Source organism: Tachysurus fulvidraco, chromosome 16, assembly GCF_022655615.1.
Source record: "Tachysurus fulvidraco isolate hzauxx_2018 chromosome 16, HZAU_PFXX_2.0, whole genome shotgun sequence".
Lineage (NCBI taxonomy): Eukaryota > Metazoa > Chordata > Actinopteri > Siluriformes > Bagridae > Tachysurus > Tachysurus fulvidraco.
Window position 1 is genome coordinate 2,207,501 of NC_062533.1, and position 19,415 is coordinate 2,226,915.

Consider the following 19,415-nt stretch of genomic DNA (forward strand, 5'->3'; position numbering starts at 1 on the left):
GAGTGCCTGAGAAAGGACATGGGTAATATTCAGAATTTGGCTTTGGTTTTATGCACAACATTAATTCATTAAACATTTTAATTCAAATTTATTTGTATAGTGCATTTAAAAATACATCTTGTCTCAAAGGATCTTTACAGAACATAAGAAATGTAGTACAAAAGGTTTAATAATATTATACAAAGATTAAAATAATTAGAGTAAAATAGAATAAATAGTTCAAGATTAATATTATATCATATTTAAATGTGTTTGTATTTATCTCCACTGAACAAGCCTGAGGTGACTGAGGTGACTGTGGTGAGGAAAAACTCCCTGAGATGGAAGCGGGAGAAACCTTGAGAGGAACCAGACTCAAAAGGGAACTTCATCCTCATTTGGGTGACACTGGAGGTTGTGATTATTATAAACTGTTATAAACACCAGTGTTATTATGAATAATGTTCTTTCTACAGTCAAATATAGTCTGAAAACTGTGTATTGATTAGGAGGTTGTTGTCCTCAAAGACCACACGTATTTTGCATCTGCTTATTGAATGCCCAAAATCTTCATGAAGTGGAAGCCACCTGGAGCTGGGACATCTATAGGAGCCTCACAATCCTCTGAGGGTTGGCCTTTTCTCACTGCACCAGAAAATATAATAAATTGGATGAAGAATTCTTTACATTTTTCAGGAGAACCATTTAAAAGACAATACAATAAGTCAATAGGTGTGTGGGTATGAACAACCTCTGGGTAGCTGAAGAGACCAGGTTACTCATGTGAGGTCCAGATGTTGGGATTGAAATGCTCATGGTTCTTTTCTACAAACCTAGATGATTTCAAAATCTACTGTAGCAAATCTACCTAAACCAGGAGCTAACCTTGGGAGATGATCACAAATCTCTCCTGGATCCATTTTGTAAGGCAAAACCTTTGGTTAAATATGAGACTCAGACAGGTGAGCTCGGCTAGTTTGAGAGATTTTGCACATAATGTACATTGTCCTTGTAGCGTTACGTGATCACAATATTCTCTCCCTCTCTCTCTGTCGAGCTACACGTTACTCCTGAGATGCCAGTGATCTAATCCTCGTACCTGCCTGATCCATTCTGATGCCTTACTTCTTTACTATTCTCCCTGTACACCAAGAGCTGCAACTGCTGTGAAAAATCTTAGTAAAAATAATTAAAGTATTATTCCTTACAATACTATAACCAAAGTAAAGTATTAAGCCTTGCAAAATATTACAATTGGTGTCATAGGACATATGTAGGCGATGTTGTAGGCCAGATATAAACAAGAAAAGAAGTTTATTGTAATCATAAACAGTAAAAGTAACCAGACTCGGAGCTGTCAGGCCTCGTCAGTCTGAGCTCTCCGATCAACGATGTGTGAGGAAGTGAAAGTCGAAAGTTCAGCTGAAACAGGCGTCATGTAGGGAGTAGGGCGAGACGGCTGTATCAGGCGACCAGCTAGACGGACCTGCTGACTCTGAGACTGAGGGTCTAAGGGGAACCTGACCTTTAGTAGAAATAGAGAAACTAAGGCTTAAAATATGCATGTGCATGCAAGCCCGGTCTGGACTGGGACAGACAAAGCAACATTATACAGTAACAGCAAGGGCTTAGCAAAAACAGCAATACAACATAACCGATATAATCAAGAACTTTTATCATAATTCTAACTCATAACGATAACATATAATCAATCAATTATATAATCAGTAGAAATCATATACAGTATAGAATAGCAAGAACTGAAATGAGGAAACTTACTCATTGTAGCTGTAAAAGAGGATTAATACACAAGACGTCTGTGTTATCAATTATAGTGTTATGTTTAAATAAATAGTTCATTTAAATAGTTAATTTAATAGTAAATAGTTAAATAGTTTATTTAAATAGTTAATATTCAATATTCTGCTAAATTATATATTCTGCGATATGTCCACTTGGACGCGGCTCTGAGTTCCGACACAACTCTGGTCACCAATCCATCAGACTAGTGATGTTTTCAGATGACACAACCCTCATTGAGCTCATCTCTTAGATGGATGTTTGTCTACAGAAGGGAGATTGACCTGGTGCAGTCAAATCGACCTGGAGCTAAATGCTGTGAAAACAGAGGAGATGGAGGTAGACTTTATTTATTCTACTGAGAACGTGATATAAAACGTCAACACGTGAAACAGCAACATTGCACGTCTCGGTAAGGCAGTGAACTGACAATACCTCGAACCTAGATTAGCACGAGCATGGATTAAATCGCTAATAACAGGAAGTAAACTCTGAACATTGGACGGTTCAAAGTCGTCGTTACAATTTTATTTGCCTGCTTAAATGAATGGAAATGTGTTCTGATTTAAATATGCTGTTACTGTAATATATGATATAAATGTAATTGTTAAAAAATATCAAGTAATATCTAACAAATGTTCTGTAGTGTCTTTGAAACATTGTGCTAAACATGTTTGGGTCGTATTGACTGGTTACTTAAGCATGAGTTACTTATGGTCCAATTTGAATGAATAAAATCCACTGACGTTTGGAAAGGTGTGACCTTCATACTGTATAGTGCTTTACATTAGAATGTCCTAGAGTGTGGGGAAAATGTGTGTTCATTTTTTTAACAATACACAATAAACTAACCTAAGTTAGTAAATGAAAGTGATTACTTAAAGATTACTCAGCATTGATTGAACAGAAGTTTAAATCTTTAGTTATATCAGATATAAAAACAACAAACTTCACTTTAGTAATACAGCAGAGAACGGTCCACACGGACAACAGACCTAATATAACTTTTTAACACATGAAGGTCAGAATGAATCTTTAAGTTAATGCCTTGTTGTCGGTTTGTTTGATTCGGGACACAGTACTGTAGGTTAAGCCTTAATCACACAAAAAAAGCTAACATGGAGTCAATTTAACACTGTCTCATCAGTGACCTTCAGTGGCATTCGTGCCAGAGTTTTATTTCGTGCCAGAGTTTTAATTTTAGCACATGCATGGATCTGTGATGACATACCTGAAGAAAGTTGTCCAAACATGCCCAGGGATATTTAGGTTCCAAGCTCTCACGCAGGAGGACCCGGTGCATGAAACACTGCAGGAGTCTGTGAAGGTGTGACACACACACAGGGCTCAATGCTTTACAACAATCTGTAGGTATTTGGTGGGTGTGTGCACACCTGCACAGCCCAAAGAAAGAAAGCCGACAAATTGAGACAGCTAAGGTGACTATTCATGTTAAACTTAATTATTTAACAATTATGTTAAGTTCAAAGGCTTAAGGCTGGAATAGGAAATGTTTAGCGGAGGTTTCCCAGAAGTTGGGGTGAAGTTGCATGTCAACACTGTTTGTTTCTGGATTATGGTCCAGTGGTGAAGAAAGCTTTACTTGACTTAAAGTAAATATACTTTGATTATAAAATAGGCCTCTGGGAAAAAGTGGAAGTCTGTGTGTGCATTACGTAGGCCTAAATGTTTAAATTCATAAAAGACTGTTTATTTCATTACCAGTCGTTAATTCTGATGGTCTTGTGGAAGCAAACAATGTGTCTTCGATGCAAGGCTACTGCATTCACTTATGTTACATCATCAACGATAAAAATCACAGATTTCTTTTACACAACACAAACTAATACAAAATCTAGTTTATGTAATTACGTGCTATCACTTTGGTGGTCATATTATATAAATATATGATACTTAAACATTTACATTTTACAACCCTGTTTGTTAAAGCACAATAAATCTAGAGTATAAATTTTAAAGATAAAGTAGCTTAAAGCTCTGAATCCGATAAGAATTCTACAATAAAAGTCTTGATAATATGGCTGTGTGGTCAATGAGAAGCGCACTATGTTGAGCCCAGATGCTCAAGCTGTTATTGTATGAGTGATTATCAGTTATTATAATAGCAATACTTTATTTTTTCATGTTAATCGCAGTAAAATTGTTAGCAAATGCACACAAACTCTCCAGCAATGCAGACCGAACTTTACTGAGGTACAAAGAACTAATCGGATAGAAATATTCAGTATTTGAAATAAGGTCATTTTTAAGCTTCTTACAGATTTAAGAGAGAAAAGAAAGTCCAGCACATGGATGGAGAAAGAGATGTAAGTTTAAGCCAACTGTAAGTATGTTTTTTAATTTCATTCATTCATCTTCTACCACTTATCTGAACTTCTCGGGTCACGGGGAGCCTGTGCCTATCTCAGGCGTCATCGGGCATCGAGGCAGGATACACCCTGGACGGAGTGCCAACCCATCACAGGGCACACACACACTCTCATTCACTCACACACTCACACACTACGGACAATTTTCCAGAGATGCCAATCAACCTACCATGCATGTCTTTGGACCAGGAGAGGAAACCGGAGTACCCGGAGGAAACCCCCGAGGCACGGGGAGAACATGCAAACTCCACACACACAAGGCGGAGGCGGGAATCGAACCCCGACCCTGGAGGTGTGAGGCGAACGTGCTAACCACTAACTCACCGTGCGCCCTTGTTTTTTAATTTATTTTTAAAAATATTTTGAGTATTTATAAGATGAGAAATCAACAGTTGTTGTGGTTTATAGTGGTTTTAAAATAAAAAAGTGTTTTGACCTGGAAACTCTTCAAGCAATTATTTCAAGGCAATATTTATTTATATTTTTTGTATTAGGATAGATGGTGATTTAATAGCTTTGAATCAGTTTTTCTCTTTTGTGACATTCTTGAAAGCTCAGAAATGTTCACTGGACACTCGATACAGATTAAAAGACACCATTCATCAGATTATGAATATTTTATTTTAATAACATAAGAATAATACTACATGATGCAGACACCCAATCTGCTTTCTGGTGTGATTTATATCTTATGTCCTATGAGGATGACACTGGGTTTTTCTTTTCTATTCCAATTTATATCTGAAATATAGCTTTGTATCCAACTTATTTCTAGGACAATTTTGCAGTTAGGATATTGTACTATTGTAATCATAAAGATGCCAAAGTGGAAGTTAGACTGAAGATGCTAACTATACATTTACACAGTATAACAATACATGAATAGTTTAATCAGTCCAATAATACTATATAATAAGGAGGAAATAACTGGAAAAACAACTGGCTAAATACGAGACACGATTCTGGGCTCTGTTTAACCAGACATTTTCAAATTTTGATATTGCTTTCAGATTTATTAACCTGCAGATTTACTGAATGATTTCCATCCCTTCCGTTCCTCACTCACTCCACATCTGCCTTATCCCCACCTGACCTGAACTCTTTTTCTGGAAGCAGTCCATATTCGGTGAGGAAGGCCTCCACGTCTGTGGCAAAGAACTCATCGGTGAAGTGCTGTGTGATAGCTAAGAAGTTTCCCAGCATCTCTCCAGCCTTGTAAACCAACACAGCTGGTAGAACATTGTCAGAGAAGTGTTCACGTGCACCAGAGACAGCTGCGCTGATGCGGCAGAACTTGACGCTGGGATACTCGGCAGCTAGGCAGTCCAGGCACCTGTCCAATACCTCACAGCCCTTGACACCAACTTTGTAGATGTGCACAACCACTACAGTGAGCCGGTGCTCCTTCTCAATTACCTCGAGAAATGCCTCACCACTGTCCAATTCATGCACACCGTTGAACCTGGGTCCAAAGCTGAGGCTCTCATGCATTTCCTGCATGCATTGCTTACGGTACTTGCGTAGACACTGCTCATTATCCTCCTTCAGCAGCTCATACTCCTGAATGCTTATCTGAAGGGATAAGGGTGAACAGAAGGGTTTAGGAGATGGTCAGGTTAGGATGATCAGAACAAGGCTGAAGTACGCTACATGGCCAAAGTTTTGTGGACACCTGTCCATTAAACCCATACGAGGTTTTTCCCCGAACTCTTACCATCAATTTTGAAGAATACAGTTGTTCAGAATGGCTTTGTATGCTGTAGCTTTACCATTTGAATACCTGTTCCAGTATGATGCTGCCCCTGTGCACAAATCTCTATGAAGACACGGTGTGTTAATGTTGGAGTAGAAGAACTCGAGTGTCCTGCACAGAGCCCTGACTCTGACTCAACCCCACTGAACACCTTTGTGATGAACTGGAACACCGACTGAACCCCAGACCTCCTCACTCTTACAACACCAATGAATGATCACTAATCCCCACAGACACTCTCCAACATCTAGTGTTAAGACTTCACAGAAGACCGGAGCGCAATATAATAAAAAAGGGGGAATTAATCTGTAATGCAAGGTTCAATAAGCCCATGATGACGTGATGGTCAGGAGTCCGTTTACTTTTGACCATGTAGTGTACCAAGTCTCTACAGATCTCTTCATACAAGACACCATGACTTTTTTTGCAGTTTAGTTGAATGATCATTTTTAATAATTAAAAAGTAATCATCGCCTTTTATGCCAACTCGTATCTCAGTATTTCCCACTATGTCCATTTTTAATATTTTGTTGCTATAAGAGAAGCCCGAGAAAGAAAGCCCCACCTTTTGACTAGACGTACACAGGGACTCCTCCTTAGGTTTGTGTGGAGAAGACATCTGCTTCAGAAGCTCCCTCTTGTTGGGAGGTAAAGACTCCTGATCCATACTCTCCAGCTTAAACTTTCGCCAGTCATTAATTACTCCCTTTGGTCCTGGTGGCAGATGGGAAGTTTTTGGTAATAATTAAACTTACACAGTTGTCATCCATGTATCAGTTCACTTTAGTGAGATTCATATAAAACAATAATACACACTAATAATGTATACACTAATAATGTATATACTCTTGGCTGAGTATGATGCCTATATATTTAATGGTCAATATATTAATTCATTTACCTGTGTGACTCACGGTAACGTCCTCCTCCACTAGTCCTCTGTCAGACATGTTGCTGTTGTCTATTGACAAAAAAAAATATGGATATAAAATATGAATAATAATAATAGCAGAAATGAATACTATTGCATAAGCTTAATGATCTTATTGCTATGGCAACTAAAACAAAGAGACTGGTTACTTTTTCCTTTGGTTTTTTTTCCTTTGTGTTCAGATGTAGGGGTTTAATAAATATTTATACATTCCCTGAATATAACAAGGGGGCACGGTGGCTTAGCGGTTAGCATGTTCGCCTCACACCTCCAGGGTCGGGGGTTCGATTCCCGCCTCCACCTTGTGTGGGTGGAGTTTGCATGTTCTCCCCGTGCCTCGTGGGTTTCCTCCAGGTACTCCGGTTTCCTCCCCCGGTCCAAAGACACGCATGGTAGGTTGATTGGCATCTCTGGAAAATTGTCTGTAGTGTGTGTGTGTGAGTGAATGAGAGTGTGTGTGTGCCCTGTGATGGGTTGGCACTCCGTCCAGGGTGTATCCTGCCTCGATGCCCGATGACGCCTGAGATAGGCACAGGCTCCCCGTGACCCGAGAAGTTTGGATAAGCGGTAGAAGATAAATGAGAGTGAGAGAGTGAATATAACATAACTTTTTGTGCTTGACTAAAGTGGAGTTTAGCATCTATAGACTACAAAGTGAGTGCTTCTGTCAGGCTGAATTAAATCTATTAAGTTGGAGGATTATTCCTTAATCCAATTTGTCAGCATGGTTAGCTTTTAGCATGAATTAGTTTTATTTATTTACTGTTATTTATTTACAAAATGGTTGGGAATTGTCTGTTACTACCTCAAATGATTTAATATGCATTATCTTATTTACATATTCACAGTATTACAATTCTACCCACTATACAGTATATAAGTCTAGCCATTTCTGTTCTGTTAAGTTACTGATGAAAACTGTGTACAGATGGTGAACTTCAGCTGATCCCTACAGGTTTACATGTGAGGCACCAGTGTAACATCGACGCTGATGTCACGTAAATCCTTCCACACACATGCCGAAATCCAGACATGACGTCAGGGGATTAGAGCTTTGTTCATCTCATTCCACACACTAACTAGACAACTGTTATGTGTTTGTTTTTGCAAATGTTTAGTGAATCCAGTTTTTCAGATTCTCTAGGCTAATGCATTGCAGGCTTCTTTAAGATCTTACCGCTGACCAGATTTAAATAATGCTGTCTTCCTTATAAACATGTTTTTAATGATAAAAAAAAAATCATGTTTTTTAAGCTGCCAGTTCAAGGGCATGTTTTTCATAATAATTTAAGATCGATGGTCATCATTCAGAACACTAGAATCAATAACCGCACGTTGCTGGGATTGAGTTTAAACCCTAATCCTTAGCATATAGCATTCAGTGTCACCAGCCATGGGCCTGTATATGTTACAACGAGCCATGCTGATGAGAAACAACATCAAGTCAAGACCTGGGAAATACAAAGCTGTTAAACATATAAATGTTTGAGTTAATTGAGTTAAACATATAAATGTTTGTTACCAGCTTTTTGAAATCTGAAGTATTTTCCCACCGCTGTAACAAAAAAAACAACCCAGAAATTAATAAGAGTTTGACTGACAACTACAATTCTAAAAAAACAGACTGAACAACGATATAAAGGTTTTTTGATCTTCGATTTGCACATAATTGTCCTCTTACCTTTCCGTGTCTCGTTGCTTGACAATAACCGGACTGTTACGTGGTCAGCTCCTGCAGTGGTGTGTTTTAGGCTGCTTAAGGAGGGCTTTCTTATAATGAGGCTCGTGGACAACACTGTGCTATTCAATGAAATTAGCTCAAGGTTCCTAAGAGGATTTAAATGCTGGAATTAGACTCACGTTGAAACATAACTTAAGGAAGTGAGTAATGTCAGAATAAGACATATTTGAAGAAATTCAGCAAAATGAATGAATTATGATTATTTCTGGTGTTTGGGGATGTATAGTGGGAGAAAAGCACACAGCGGTATTATCTCAACTTACCCAAATACGACCCAATATAGAACCTGCTTCCTCAAACACAGTCATGAAGTAAGATTCTGATGTCAGTTTTTTTAATTATGAGACATCCCATAAACACTACTGAGTTTTCTTTTTAACTTTCACTTTTTGTGTCATAATTATCACATAAACCCAGCTTAATTTCATTAGATGGATGTAACATTTCTGGAAAGGTAAGACAGCTCAGACAGGACTATCTGTACTTGTGGAGGTGAAACGTTAATCACAGACTTGGACAACTGTGTACAACTTAATCTGGAAAGGAAAAGCACAGCATTGCGAGCTTCTTCCTATACTTACAGTATATAGGATCATTTCATTACAATCATGACACAGCAGAGTTAAATTCGCCGGTGACGTGTAGTCTTAAAGCTCCTAGAACTCCAGATTTGATCTTTTCATCGACTGTATTTAGTATTTAGGAGATAGTTTATTCACCTGTGTCATGGCAGAACCATGTCACAATACAACACATTAAACACCTGGGGTGGGTTTTATACAGTATAGCTGAGTAGGTGTATGAAAGGAAGTTCTTTTGGTAAAGGTGTGATGTCAACGGTGGCCACAGTTTCGTGGGTGTGGTGTTGTAAGCGATAAAATATCACCTCTGCTAAGAATCAGATCTGTGGTCGGAAAATATCACACTATTGTCCTGTCTTTTTCATAATCCATGCATGAAAGTAACAGTAGTTTTGAACTGTAATCAACCAGGATTCAACTCAAATCCTTCTGACCAGTAGACAGGAGCTCTAACTGGTGAGCCACTGCTTTTCTGCTTAATTGTGTGGGACAAAAGTCAGTTGACGTAAATCAGTAACATACAGCAGGCTCTGAGATTGCACATGAGCATATCTGTCTGCTGTTTTGCAAGAACAAAAGAAACTTTTTCCATTTAGCTCATAGCTCATCTGTACAGCTCAGTGTCTGTGTGTGTGACAGAGAAAGACAGAGAGACAGATGGATATGGAATAATTTACCCACAAAAAAGTGCATGTTCCATGTTATTTATTCACTAAACAAAGCCAGTAGTTTATATCGGACCTGTTGTGTAGAAATCTTGATCCATGCGGCCTGTTTTTCCTTTCATCGCCTGCCCTTTAAACGATAGCATGATAACATCATCAGAGCTGCTTAGTGCATAAAGTAGGAGGAAAGATGTGTATTGTTGATTCATGCCATTAACACTAGTCTAAAAGATGTACTTGAAAGTTTAGACATTCTTCATGGTTAGAACCAGAATTGTCTAGAAAAGCAATTAAGAAAAAGGCACCATTAATAAATAAATAAATAAATAAATTTTGCTGTTATAATTAATTGCAATATTGCTCTAAGATCAGATGAAAAAATATAGTTTTTGTCTAGAATGATTTTACAGAATTTTTTTTTAACATTAACTATTAAGAATTATTTTTTTAACATTACAAACGACATCCAAAGCCATAACAGAAGCCTCCTTTTCTCCACATCTTTTGTTTTACTTTGGACAGAGCTTAGTGTTCTGGGAGCCATTGTATTTTTCCAACAAACACCCAAGACAATTTAAAAGCAACAAACACCAGCATCTGTGCCAAACACGGAATAAACGCGGTGTCTGTTTTGTGTAGCTCTTGATTAGTTTGGATGAGAAAATCGCTCTCGGTTTTATAATAATGAGTGTGTCAATGAAGAGAAATGCTTCACAGGTGTGAATGAAACACAGGTTTCATTACAGAACATCGTACAGACAAATCCCTGTGTGTAAATGAGGAAAACGATGCCTTGTCATTGATTGCATTAATTAAGAGTTCTCCTTAGATTAGATTAGATTAGATTAGATTAGATTAGATTAGATTATATTAGATTAGATTAGATTAGATTCAACGTTATTGTCATTGTGCAAGGTACATGTACAGAGCCAATGAAATGCAGTTAGCATCTAACCAGAAGTACATAGATTATTACAGGCTTATTTACAAGTGGCAGTGTAATAAATAAGGGTATGAGGTTATACAGAAGGTGTAGTAATATGTACATGTAACTGAATAAGGGGTTATATAGTGTGGTTATTATATAAGTATGATACAATATGAAGTGGTATGACAGATATAGCTGTACAAAAGGAATGTCATTATGAATATATACATCTATCTATATATATATATATATATATGGACATACAGAAGTGTAATGATAGTTTTTGGGTGGTGCAAGGATGTATGATTTTAAAGTGGTGCAAAATAGTGCAAAACACAGAAGAAAAGTGACGGTGCAGTGGTGATTGTTAACACTATATCAGCTGTTCAGTGCAGAAACAGCCAGAGAAGGTGTAGAAGTAGACATAAGCTTTTAGAGCATTTATAGATCTCTGGCATTTCTCCCTTAGCTAAATACCTGGAAATCATATCTCATACATAATCACATAAACATACATATCAGAATTCATGGCTTACAGGAATAGGTGGAAAGTTTTTCAGTGGAAACTAATCTTCTAAAACTTCTAAAAAAAATTTTGCACAGTGTAATGGCTGATTACAAATTCATTTGAGAGCTTTTTATATCCCTTACCTGATTCATAAGCATGAAAAATTATCTTCCTGACAGCTCTTTGGATCTCACCATGGTGAAACCTCTCACTTCCAAACCAAATATCTGAGGTTTAAATAAGACAAGCCTTCTACAAAATGCTCTGTAACGATGTTCTAATAATAAGCACTTTATGTGATACACCTGTAGGTCATTTGATCTATTTTAGTATAAATAAATGTGGGTGTGTTTTACTTTTTCCTCACAAGAAATTAGATTTTACAGATAATCTAAAACATTTGGTTTTCATTTGTTGAATTATATTTCTTGGATCTTGCAATATTGTTAACATGAAGATAAAATGCCCAAATGTTTAACAATGAAACAAAACGCAGGCTTTCGTGGGGTGTCCTAATTTTTTCACCTGACTGTAAATGCAATGTAATTCAAACAACGTGGAGCAAACATCACATGTACTGTATGTTAAAAACGTGATTAGGTACAGTCACACCATCCCCATGACATTTATATATCTGGGACATTATATCACAACATTCACATGTGGCAGGAAAATTTCTTTAGGTCAAGATTTTATTTATTTATTGGTGCATAGAGGAGGGAGGGCACGGTGGCTTAGTGGTTAGCACGTTCGCCTCACACCTCCAGGGTCGGGGGTTCGATTCCCGCCTCCACCTTGTGTGTGTGGAGTTTGCATGTTCTTCCCGTGCCTCGGGGGTTTCCTCCGGGTACTCCGGTTTCCTCCCCCGGTCCAAAGACATGCATGGTAGGTTGATTGGCATCTCTGGAAAATTGTCCGTAGTGTCTGTGTGTGTGAGTGAATGAGAGTGTGTGTGTGCCCTGTGATGGGTTGGCACTCCATCCAGGGTGTATCCTGCCTCGATGCCCGATGACGCCTGAGATATGCACAGGCTCCCCGTGACCCGAGACGTTCAGATAAGCGGTAGAAGATGAGTGAGTGAGTGAGTGAGTGGTGCATAGAGTCCCGAAGATTTGATAGCACCCCATGACATATGAGACCCCATCATCTTTAATGTTGGAATCCAGTTTAATCTTTATGGCCCAATTTGGTTTACACAGTCATCTTCTTAAGACCAACAAAATTTCACACTCACATCTATTAATAGCTGATGAATAATTAAGTGCTTGGCATCATCAGGCACTTTTTTATTTTCCTCCTTGGGGATGTATCATTTAAACCAAATGGCTGATTTGAGCTAAGATGCAAAATTGTCAAGTGTTGCAATGGTGAGGGAATTGATAAATAAATCACATCATACAAAGGGGTCACATGGCGTACATGGTGCCATACTGTATTCACATGTATTAAAGGTGGAGTGATGCAACACAAAAACATCCACATATTAATGCTGGCTCTTGAAACAGACATTGCTGCATCCCGATTAGTTGGGCCTGTCAATCACTGTTGATGAAATATTGTATGCTTAATGTATTACAATATACTTTATGTTTATAGTTAAACAGATAACTACAGGTAAAAAAAAACATGTCAACATTAATATCTAACTAACTGAAAATAAAGAGCTGAAATTCCTTGTGGAATATATGCAGGCCTGTTACATGAAGACCCAGTAAGATTGAGAAGGTTGTTGCTAAGCTTTCTTTTCATATTAATGTAACCTGCAGATGGAGGCCTGCATGCATAACAATACTACTACAATACAATATATAACTGACATCTGCTCAAATAATGCATAAAGTTGTCCGAAACAGAAAGAAATGTCACTCATAAATGTGATTCAATACTTTTTGCTGGAAGAGAAATAATTTGATTTTGAATATGAATATAACTGAAATGATAAGAATTATAATATTAATAACCTTATAATAATAACAATGAGCCACTAAGGCCCCATTCAACCTGCTATTAACATGTGTTTCAGGTGATCTGAAAATTAGTCTCACATTGAGTTCTAATCAAATAAACCAGATTCTGAGGCACATATGACCAAATAACCGTTATAGTGTAAATGCAAAAAGCATCTTATTGCATCCCAGGACAAGACACAAGAGCATCTAATTAACTGTATAATTTCTTAGCTGGTAAAACATTTATCATTGCAAGTTTGGAAATTGGGATGAATGTTCTCCACTGCTAGGGAAATAAAGGGATAAAGTTTTGTTAGCATCCCACACAATCAAAATATTTGACAATGCCTATAGACCTACTGTATATGATATAGGATTCTATCTGAAAACAAATGCAGTGAAAGATGAAATGTCATCAGATCAAATCAGCGAATATTTCCTTTTCATTGTGCCGAATTGTCTGCATGTCCCTGAGGAAGAGCAATACTGTTTTGCTTCTATTACTTGTATTACTAAGATTATATTCAGTACATTACACTTTTCTGCTAGCTTGGAGATGAACTACAACAAAATCAGAGAATAATATATTAATTCCATTCCTAAAAAAATTCCTGTCTACATCTCTCATAGTGTATTAGTTTTTTATTTCTGATAATAATACAAGTCTACATATGGGCATCTGGGCAAATGTTAAGGGTTGTAACCCATTTTATATTACTCTGTCCCTAAAAGTCCCACTTACATATTCCTCCCTTCTGTTATCTGCCCTAATAATGCCATTACAATACTCCTGTCACTTGTTCATGCTCCTGCCATGTGTCAAATATTGTACTTAAATAAAATAAATAATGATCTAATTAATACAGTTAAAAAAAATATGTCTGAAGAACAGTTAAAAGAAAGTGATTGGATCATTTGATTCACTAAGGAATGGATGAATTTAGTATACAGTAATAAAATACACAATATATATTATAAAATAAATCATACAATATGTTTCTGGTTTAACAGAATATAAGTTGCTACAGGACAGAAGTGTTTGTGCTCTGAATTTAATATGATTCATCAGCCCTTTACACTTAGGTGTGGTCTAGTCATAGGTAAAGCCAACATTCTTTCTAGTTGTTTCTTTGCTATAATAAACGGTCTCCAACCTTATAATTAACAAGCAGTGCTTTTCCACTATGTTGGTATTGTGCTTCTGAAAATTACATTTAGGGACCATTATCTGACACAATTGTAAATTAAACAACAGCTATTATAGAATATCAAAAAAGACCAGACCTAGTTCTGCCCTCTTCCTGTAATTAATTCCAACTTTTGACAAGAAGATTACTCAGGCCTCTGTCCCATACCTGCCAAAGAGAACTACGTACCTCGACATGAAGACTTCTCTCACGAAACAGAACCTTATCCACTGACGCCGACAAAAGAATGAGGACTCTGCGAAGCTAAAGGCAACGTGGAGGAAATAAAAACACATACTAATTGAACTAATAACAAACAGGTGAGTGAGATAAGACACGTGGCAGTAAACACGCTCCTGGAACACCCCCTAACGTTCCGGCAGAGAATGTCCAAGCAGGAGTCTTGACAAGTTCTATAGTATCTGTTCCCTATGATGAAGTTAATTAGGGCTATTATGGGAATGGGGCCATGCAATGATTCTGATTGGCCAGGCAATCTAAGTTCGGCAGAAATACCAATACATCCAGCCGTGTCTATTACTGGTGCATAAAGTGTTCCTCTAACAAACACAGGGAGAAGTATTCCACCCATGATTTCTGAGAGACCTCCTGGATAAGTGGAGAGCCTTTCCCACTTTTAACTTAGGTTTATTTAGTTGATATCATGGCATGACATATAGTACTTAGCTTGTGGTCTATAGGTCAGGATCTTATCATCTGCCAGTTTATAAGTGAAGCACAGCATTTACACCAACTTTCTTGTACAGCATTGGGATCTGTCTGTGGTCCTGAAAGCACTTCCTTTCAAACACATTGGGATCATTGCTTTAAAGTTGATTCCCTTAAAGACATTGTTGCTCTTTCTTTAACAACAGCAAAATCATGAGAGAAACATTCGGGGTGAACAGCATATACCCTACACTGACTGCATGTAGTCCCGGTAAAAGCACTTGTCAGTTTGTTAAGCAGGAGAAACTAAGTTAGCATCCTCTGTCTGATGTCTTCAATATTAATTCGCTGGTATCTCTCATCTGACTTAGCTGAAACATATAGCTGCATGTCATCAGTGAAACAATAGAAGCTAATAAAAATGTTTGCAAATAATTGCAAGTGGTAGCATATATACTGTAGGGAGAAAAGAAGTGGGCCTAAAACAGCACCTTGCAAAACACTACAAATAACCTTAGTATGCTTAGTCACCAATGAGATCTACAAACTGACAATGATCAGTCAAATAAGACCTGAGCCAGGAGAGGGCTGTCTCCTACCAACAATATTTTATAATTGTTTTCACAAAGATGGAATCATAGAACTGTCTAAAATATATGTGTATTCGGTAGCAATTAATATATTCTTTTTTGGAAACATGTCTGCTCCATGAAGACATGGTTTGCTAAGGTTCAATTAGAAGAACTGCAGTGTCCTACACAGAGACCTAACTGTAACCTCAACCCCAATGAACACCTTTGGATGGAAACAGGAAAGCACCCTGACTGACCCAGGCCACCTAGCCTGAAAGTTCCTGACATCTGTAATGCTCTTGTGGCTGATTTGGCAAATCCCCATAGCCATGCTCCAACATCTACTGGAAAGAAGAGTGGAGATGATTATAAGGGCAAAGGCGGACTGGGAATCTGGAAGGAGATATTCAACAAGCAAATATGGGTGCGAAGATCAGATGTCCACATATAGTTACTTCTGAAAGTATTGTACACCTCATGGCATTTGGGTTTAACAGGAAAGCTTCATAGCTTCAAAGTTTTGCCCTATTTGATTGGTTGTTTAAACAATTATTAGTTCTGAATGTCTCAGGAGACTACAGAGGGGAGTCCCTCTCCCTCACTCTGGACCCCTCACATCCAGCACACTCCCTCACTCTGGACCCCTCACATCCAGCACACTCACTCACTCTGGACCCCTCACATCCAGCACACTCACTCTGGACCCCTCACATCCAGCACACACACTCACTCTGGACCCCTCACATCCAGCACACTCACTCTGGACCCCTCACATCCAGCACACTCACTCTGGACCCCTCACATCCAGCACACTCCCTCACTCTGGACCCCTCACATCCAGCACACTCCCTCACTCTGGACCCCTCACATCCAGCACACTCACTCACTCTGGACCCCTCACATCCAGCACACTCACTCTGGACCCCTCACATCCAGCACACACACTCACTCTGGACCCCTCACATCCAGCACACTCACTCTGGACCCCTCACATCCAGCACACTCACTCTGGACCCCTCACATCCAGCACACTCCCTCACTCTGGACCCCTCACATCCAGCACACTCCCTCACTCTGGACCCCTCACATCCAGCACACTCACTCACTCTGGACCCCTCACATCCAGCACACTCACTCTGGACCCCTCACATCCAGCACACACACTCACTCTGGACCCCTCACATCCAGCACACTCACTCTGGACCCCTCACATCCAGCACACTCACTCTGGACCCCTCACATCCAGCACACTCCCTCACTCTGGACCCTTCACATCCAGCACACTCACTCACTCTGGACCCCTCACATCCAGCACACTCCCTCACTCTGGACCCCTCACATCCAGCACACTCCCTCACTCTGGACCCCTCACATCCAGCACACTCACTCTGGATCCCTCACATCCAGCACACTCACTCTGGACCCCTCACATCCAGCACACTCCCTCACTCTGGACCCCTCACATCCAGCACACTCACTCTGGACCCCTCACACCCAGCACACACACTCACTCTGGACCCCTCACATCCAGCACACTCACTCTGGACCCCTCACATCCAGCACACTCCCTCACTCTGGACCCCTCACATCCAGCACACTCACTCACTCTGGACCCCTCACATCCAGCACACTCCCTCACTCTGGACCCCTCACATCCAGCACACTCCCTCACTCTGGACCCCTCACATCCAGCACACTCACTCTGGATCCCTCACATCCAGCACACTCACTCTGGACCCCTCACATCCAGCACACTCACTCACTCTGGACCCCTCACATCCAGCACACTCACTCTGGACCCCTCACACCCAGCACACACACTCACTCTGGACCCCTCACATCCAGCACACTCACTCTGGACCCCTCACATCCAGCACACTCACTCAGGACCCCTCACATCCAGCACACTCCCTCACTCAGGACCCCTCACATCCAGCACACTCACTCAGGACCCCTCACATCCAGCACACTCCCTCACTCTGGACCCCTCACATCCAGCACACTCACTCTGGACCCCTCACATCCAGCACACACACTCACTCTGGACCCCTCACATCCAGCACACTCACTCTGGACCCCTCACATCCAGCACACTCACTCTGGACCCCTCACATCCAGCACACTCCCTCACTCTGGACCCCTCACATCCAGCACACTCACTCTGGACCCCTCACATCCAGCACACTCCCTCACTCTGGACCCCTCACATCCAGCACACTCACTCTGGACCCCTCACACCCAGCACACACACTCACTCTGGACCCCTCACATCCAGCACACTCACTCTGGACCCCTCACATCCAGCACACTCCCTCACTCTGGACCCCTCACATCCAGCACACTCACTCACTCTGGACCCCTCACATCCAGCACACTCCCTCACTCTGGACCCCTCACATCCAGCACACTCCCTCACTCTGGACCCCTCACATCCAGCACACTCACTCTGGATCCCTCACATCCAGCACACTCACTCTGGACCCCTCACATCCAGCACACTCACTCACTCTGGACCCCTCACATCCAGCACACTCACTCTGGACCCCTCACACCCAGCACACACACTCACTCTGGACCCCTCACATCCAGCACACTCACTCTGGACCCCTCACATCCAGCACACTCACTCAGGACCCCTCACATCCAGCACACTCCCTCACTCAGGACCCCTCACATCCAGCACACTCACTCAGGACCCCTCACATCCAGCACACTCCCTCACTCTGGACCCCTCACATCCAGCACACTCACTCTGGACCCCTCACATCCAGCACACACACTCACTCTGGACCCCTCACATCCAGCACACTCACTCTGGACCCCTCACATCCAGCACACTCACTCTGGACCCCTCACATCCAGCACACTCCCTCACTCTGGACCCCTCACATCCAGCACACTCACTCTGGACCCCTCACATCCAGCACACTCCCTCACTCTGGACCCCTCACATCCAGCACACTCACTCTGGACCCCTCACATCCAGTACACTCACTCTGGACCCCTCACATCCAGCACACTCCCTCACTCTGGACCCCTCACATCCAGCACACTCCCTCACTCTGGACCCCTCACATCCAGCACACTCACTCTTCGAACTGTTGCCATCTGGTCGACACTTCAGGGCCCTGAGCACCAAAATGACCAGACATAGGAACAGTTTCTTCCCTCAGGCAATCCATCTGCTGAACACTTAACATACACAGAACAAACCCTATTCTTACATTGTTTACAAATACTTATTTATATGTTAATTTGCACATCTATACTTCAATTTGCACATTCTCTTTTCCACTGTACATACAACTGTCTATATGATATATGTGTTCATTTCTTATCATTGCCATTCTGTTGAAACTGTGGAGCTCCTGTACTAGAACAAATTCCTCGTATGTGAAAACATACTTGGCAATAAAGAGATCTGATGCTTGATATCAAGACTGACTCTATGGAATGCTTCTTCGAGCAAGTTGGGTCTGAAGCTCTGTGTGAACATGCCAATGGGGTCTAAGGGTATTTTTGGTCCTGGAGAAGTTTTGTCATACCCTGACATTTGTGCTTTTTTCAGTTGCTTATGAAGATATAAATGGCTAAAGTCTAATATCACTGTAATCAGCACAAACTGGACTACAATAATATGTGAGCAGCATGTATGTACATGATTGTGTTTTTGAGAAAACAATGTTTATGCATAGTTAGTGAAAAATGAAACATTATAAATCACTTGAATAAAACACATACAGAACGTCGGTTCACAGGACG

At 40.4% G+C, this 19,415-nt stretch overlaps 1 protein-coding gene across 3 annotated transcripts; it reads right to left on the reverse strand.

Moving 5' to 3' along the window:
• Positions 1 to 4,771: 4,771 nt before the first annotated feature.
• On the reverse strand, positions 4,772 to 11,514 carry pdcb (phosducin b). 3 transcript variants are annotated; one of them, XM_047801607.1, is made up of 7 exons: positions 11,420 to 11,493; positions 9,917 to 9,970; positions 8,535 to 8,680; positions 8,376 to 8,408; positions 6,824 to 6,883; positions 6,488 to 6,636; positions 4,772 to 5,741 (listed from the first exon to the last, which is right to left on the reverse strand). In XM_047801607.1, the coding sequence occupies exons 5-7, from the start codon at positions 6,870 to 6,872 to the stop codon at positions 5,232 to 5,234; spliced, it is 708 nt and encodes a 235-aa protein (XP_047657563.1). In that variant the 5' UTR covers positions 6,873 to 6,883; positions 8,376 to 8,408; positions 8,535 to 8,680; positions 9,917 to 9,970; positions 11,420 to 11,493; the 3' UTR covers positions 4,772 to 5,231. The 3 variants fall into 3 exon arrangements, with proteins under 3 accessions (XP_047657563.1, XP_027010067.1, XP_047657564.1); XM_027154266.2 differs by lacking the exon at positions 9,917 to 9,970 and having other exon boundaries at positions 11,420 to 11,514; XM_047801608.1 differs by lacking the exons at positions 8,376 to 8,408; positions 9,917 to 9,970 and having other exon boundaries at positions 11,420 to 11,514.
• Positions 11,515 to 19,415: the final 7,901 nt, after the last annotated feature.

Bases quoted from the DNA above. Each gene is read 5' to 3' on its own strand.
- pdcb (XM_047801608.1), bottom strand. From the start codon at position 6,872: ATGTCTGACAGAGGACTAGTGGAGGAGGACGTTACCGTGAGTCACACA. The intron at 6,637-6,823 runs GTAAATGAATTA...ATCTGCCACCAG, and splicing joins CGTTACCGTGAGTCACACAG to GACCAAAGGGAGTAATTAAT. The intron at 5,742-6,487 runs GTGGGGCTTTCT...TTATCCCTTCAG, and splicing joins TGTGTACGTCTAGTCAAAAG to ATAAGCATTCAGGAGTATGA.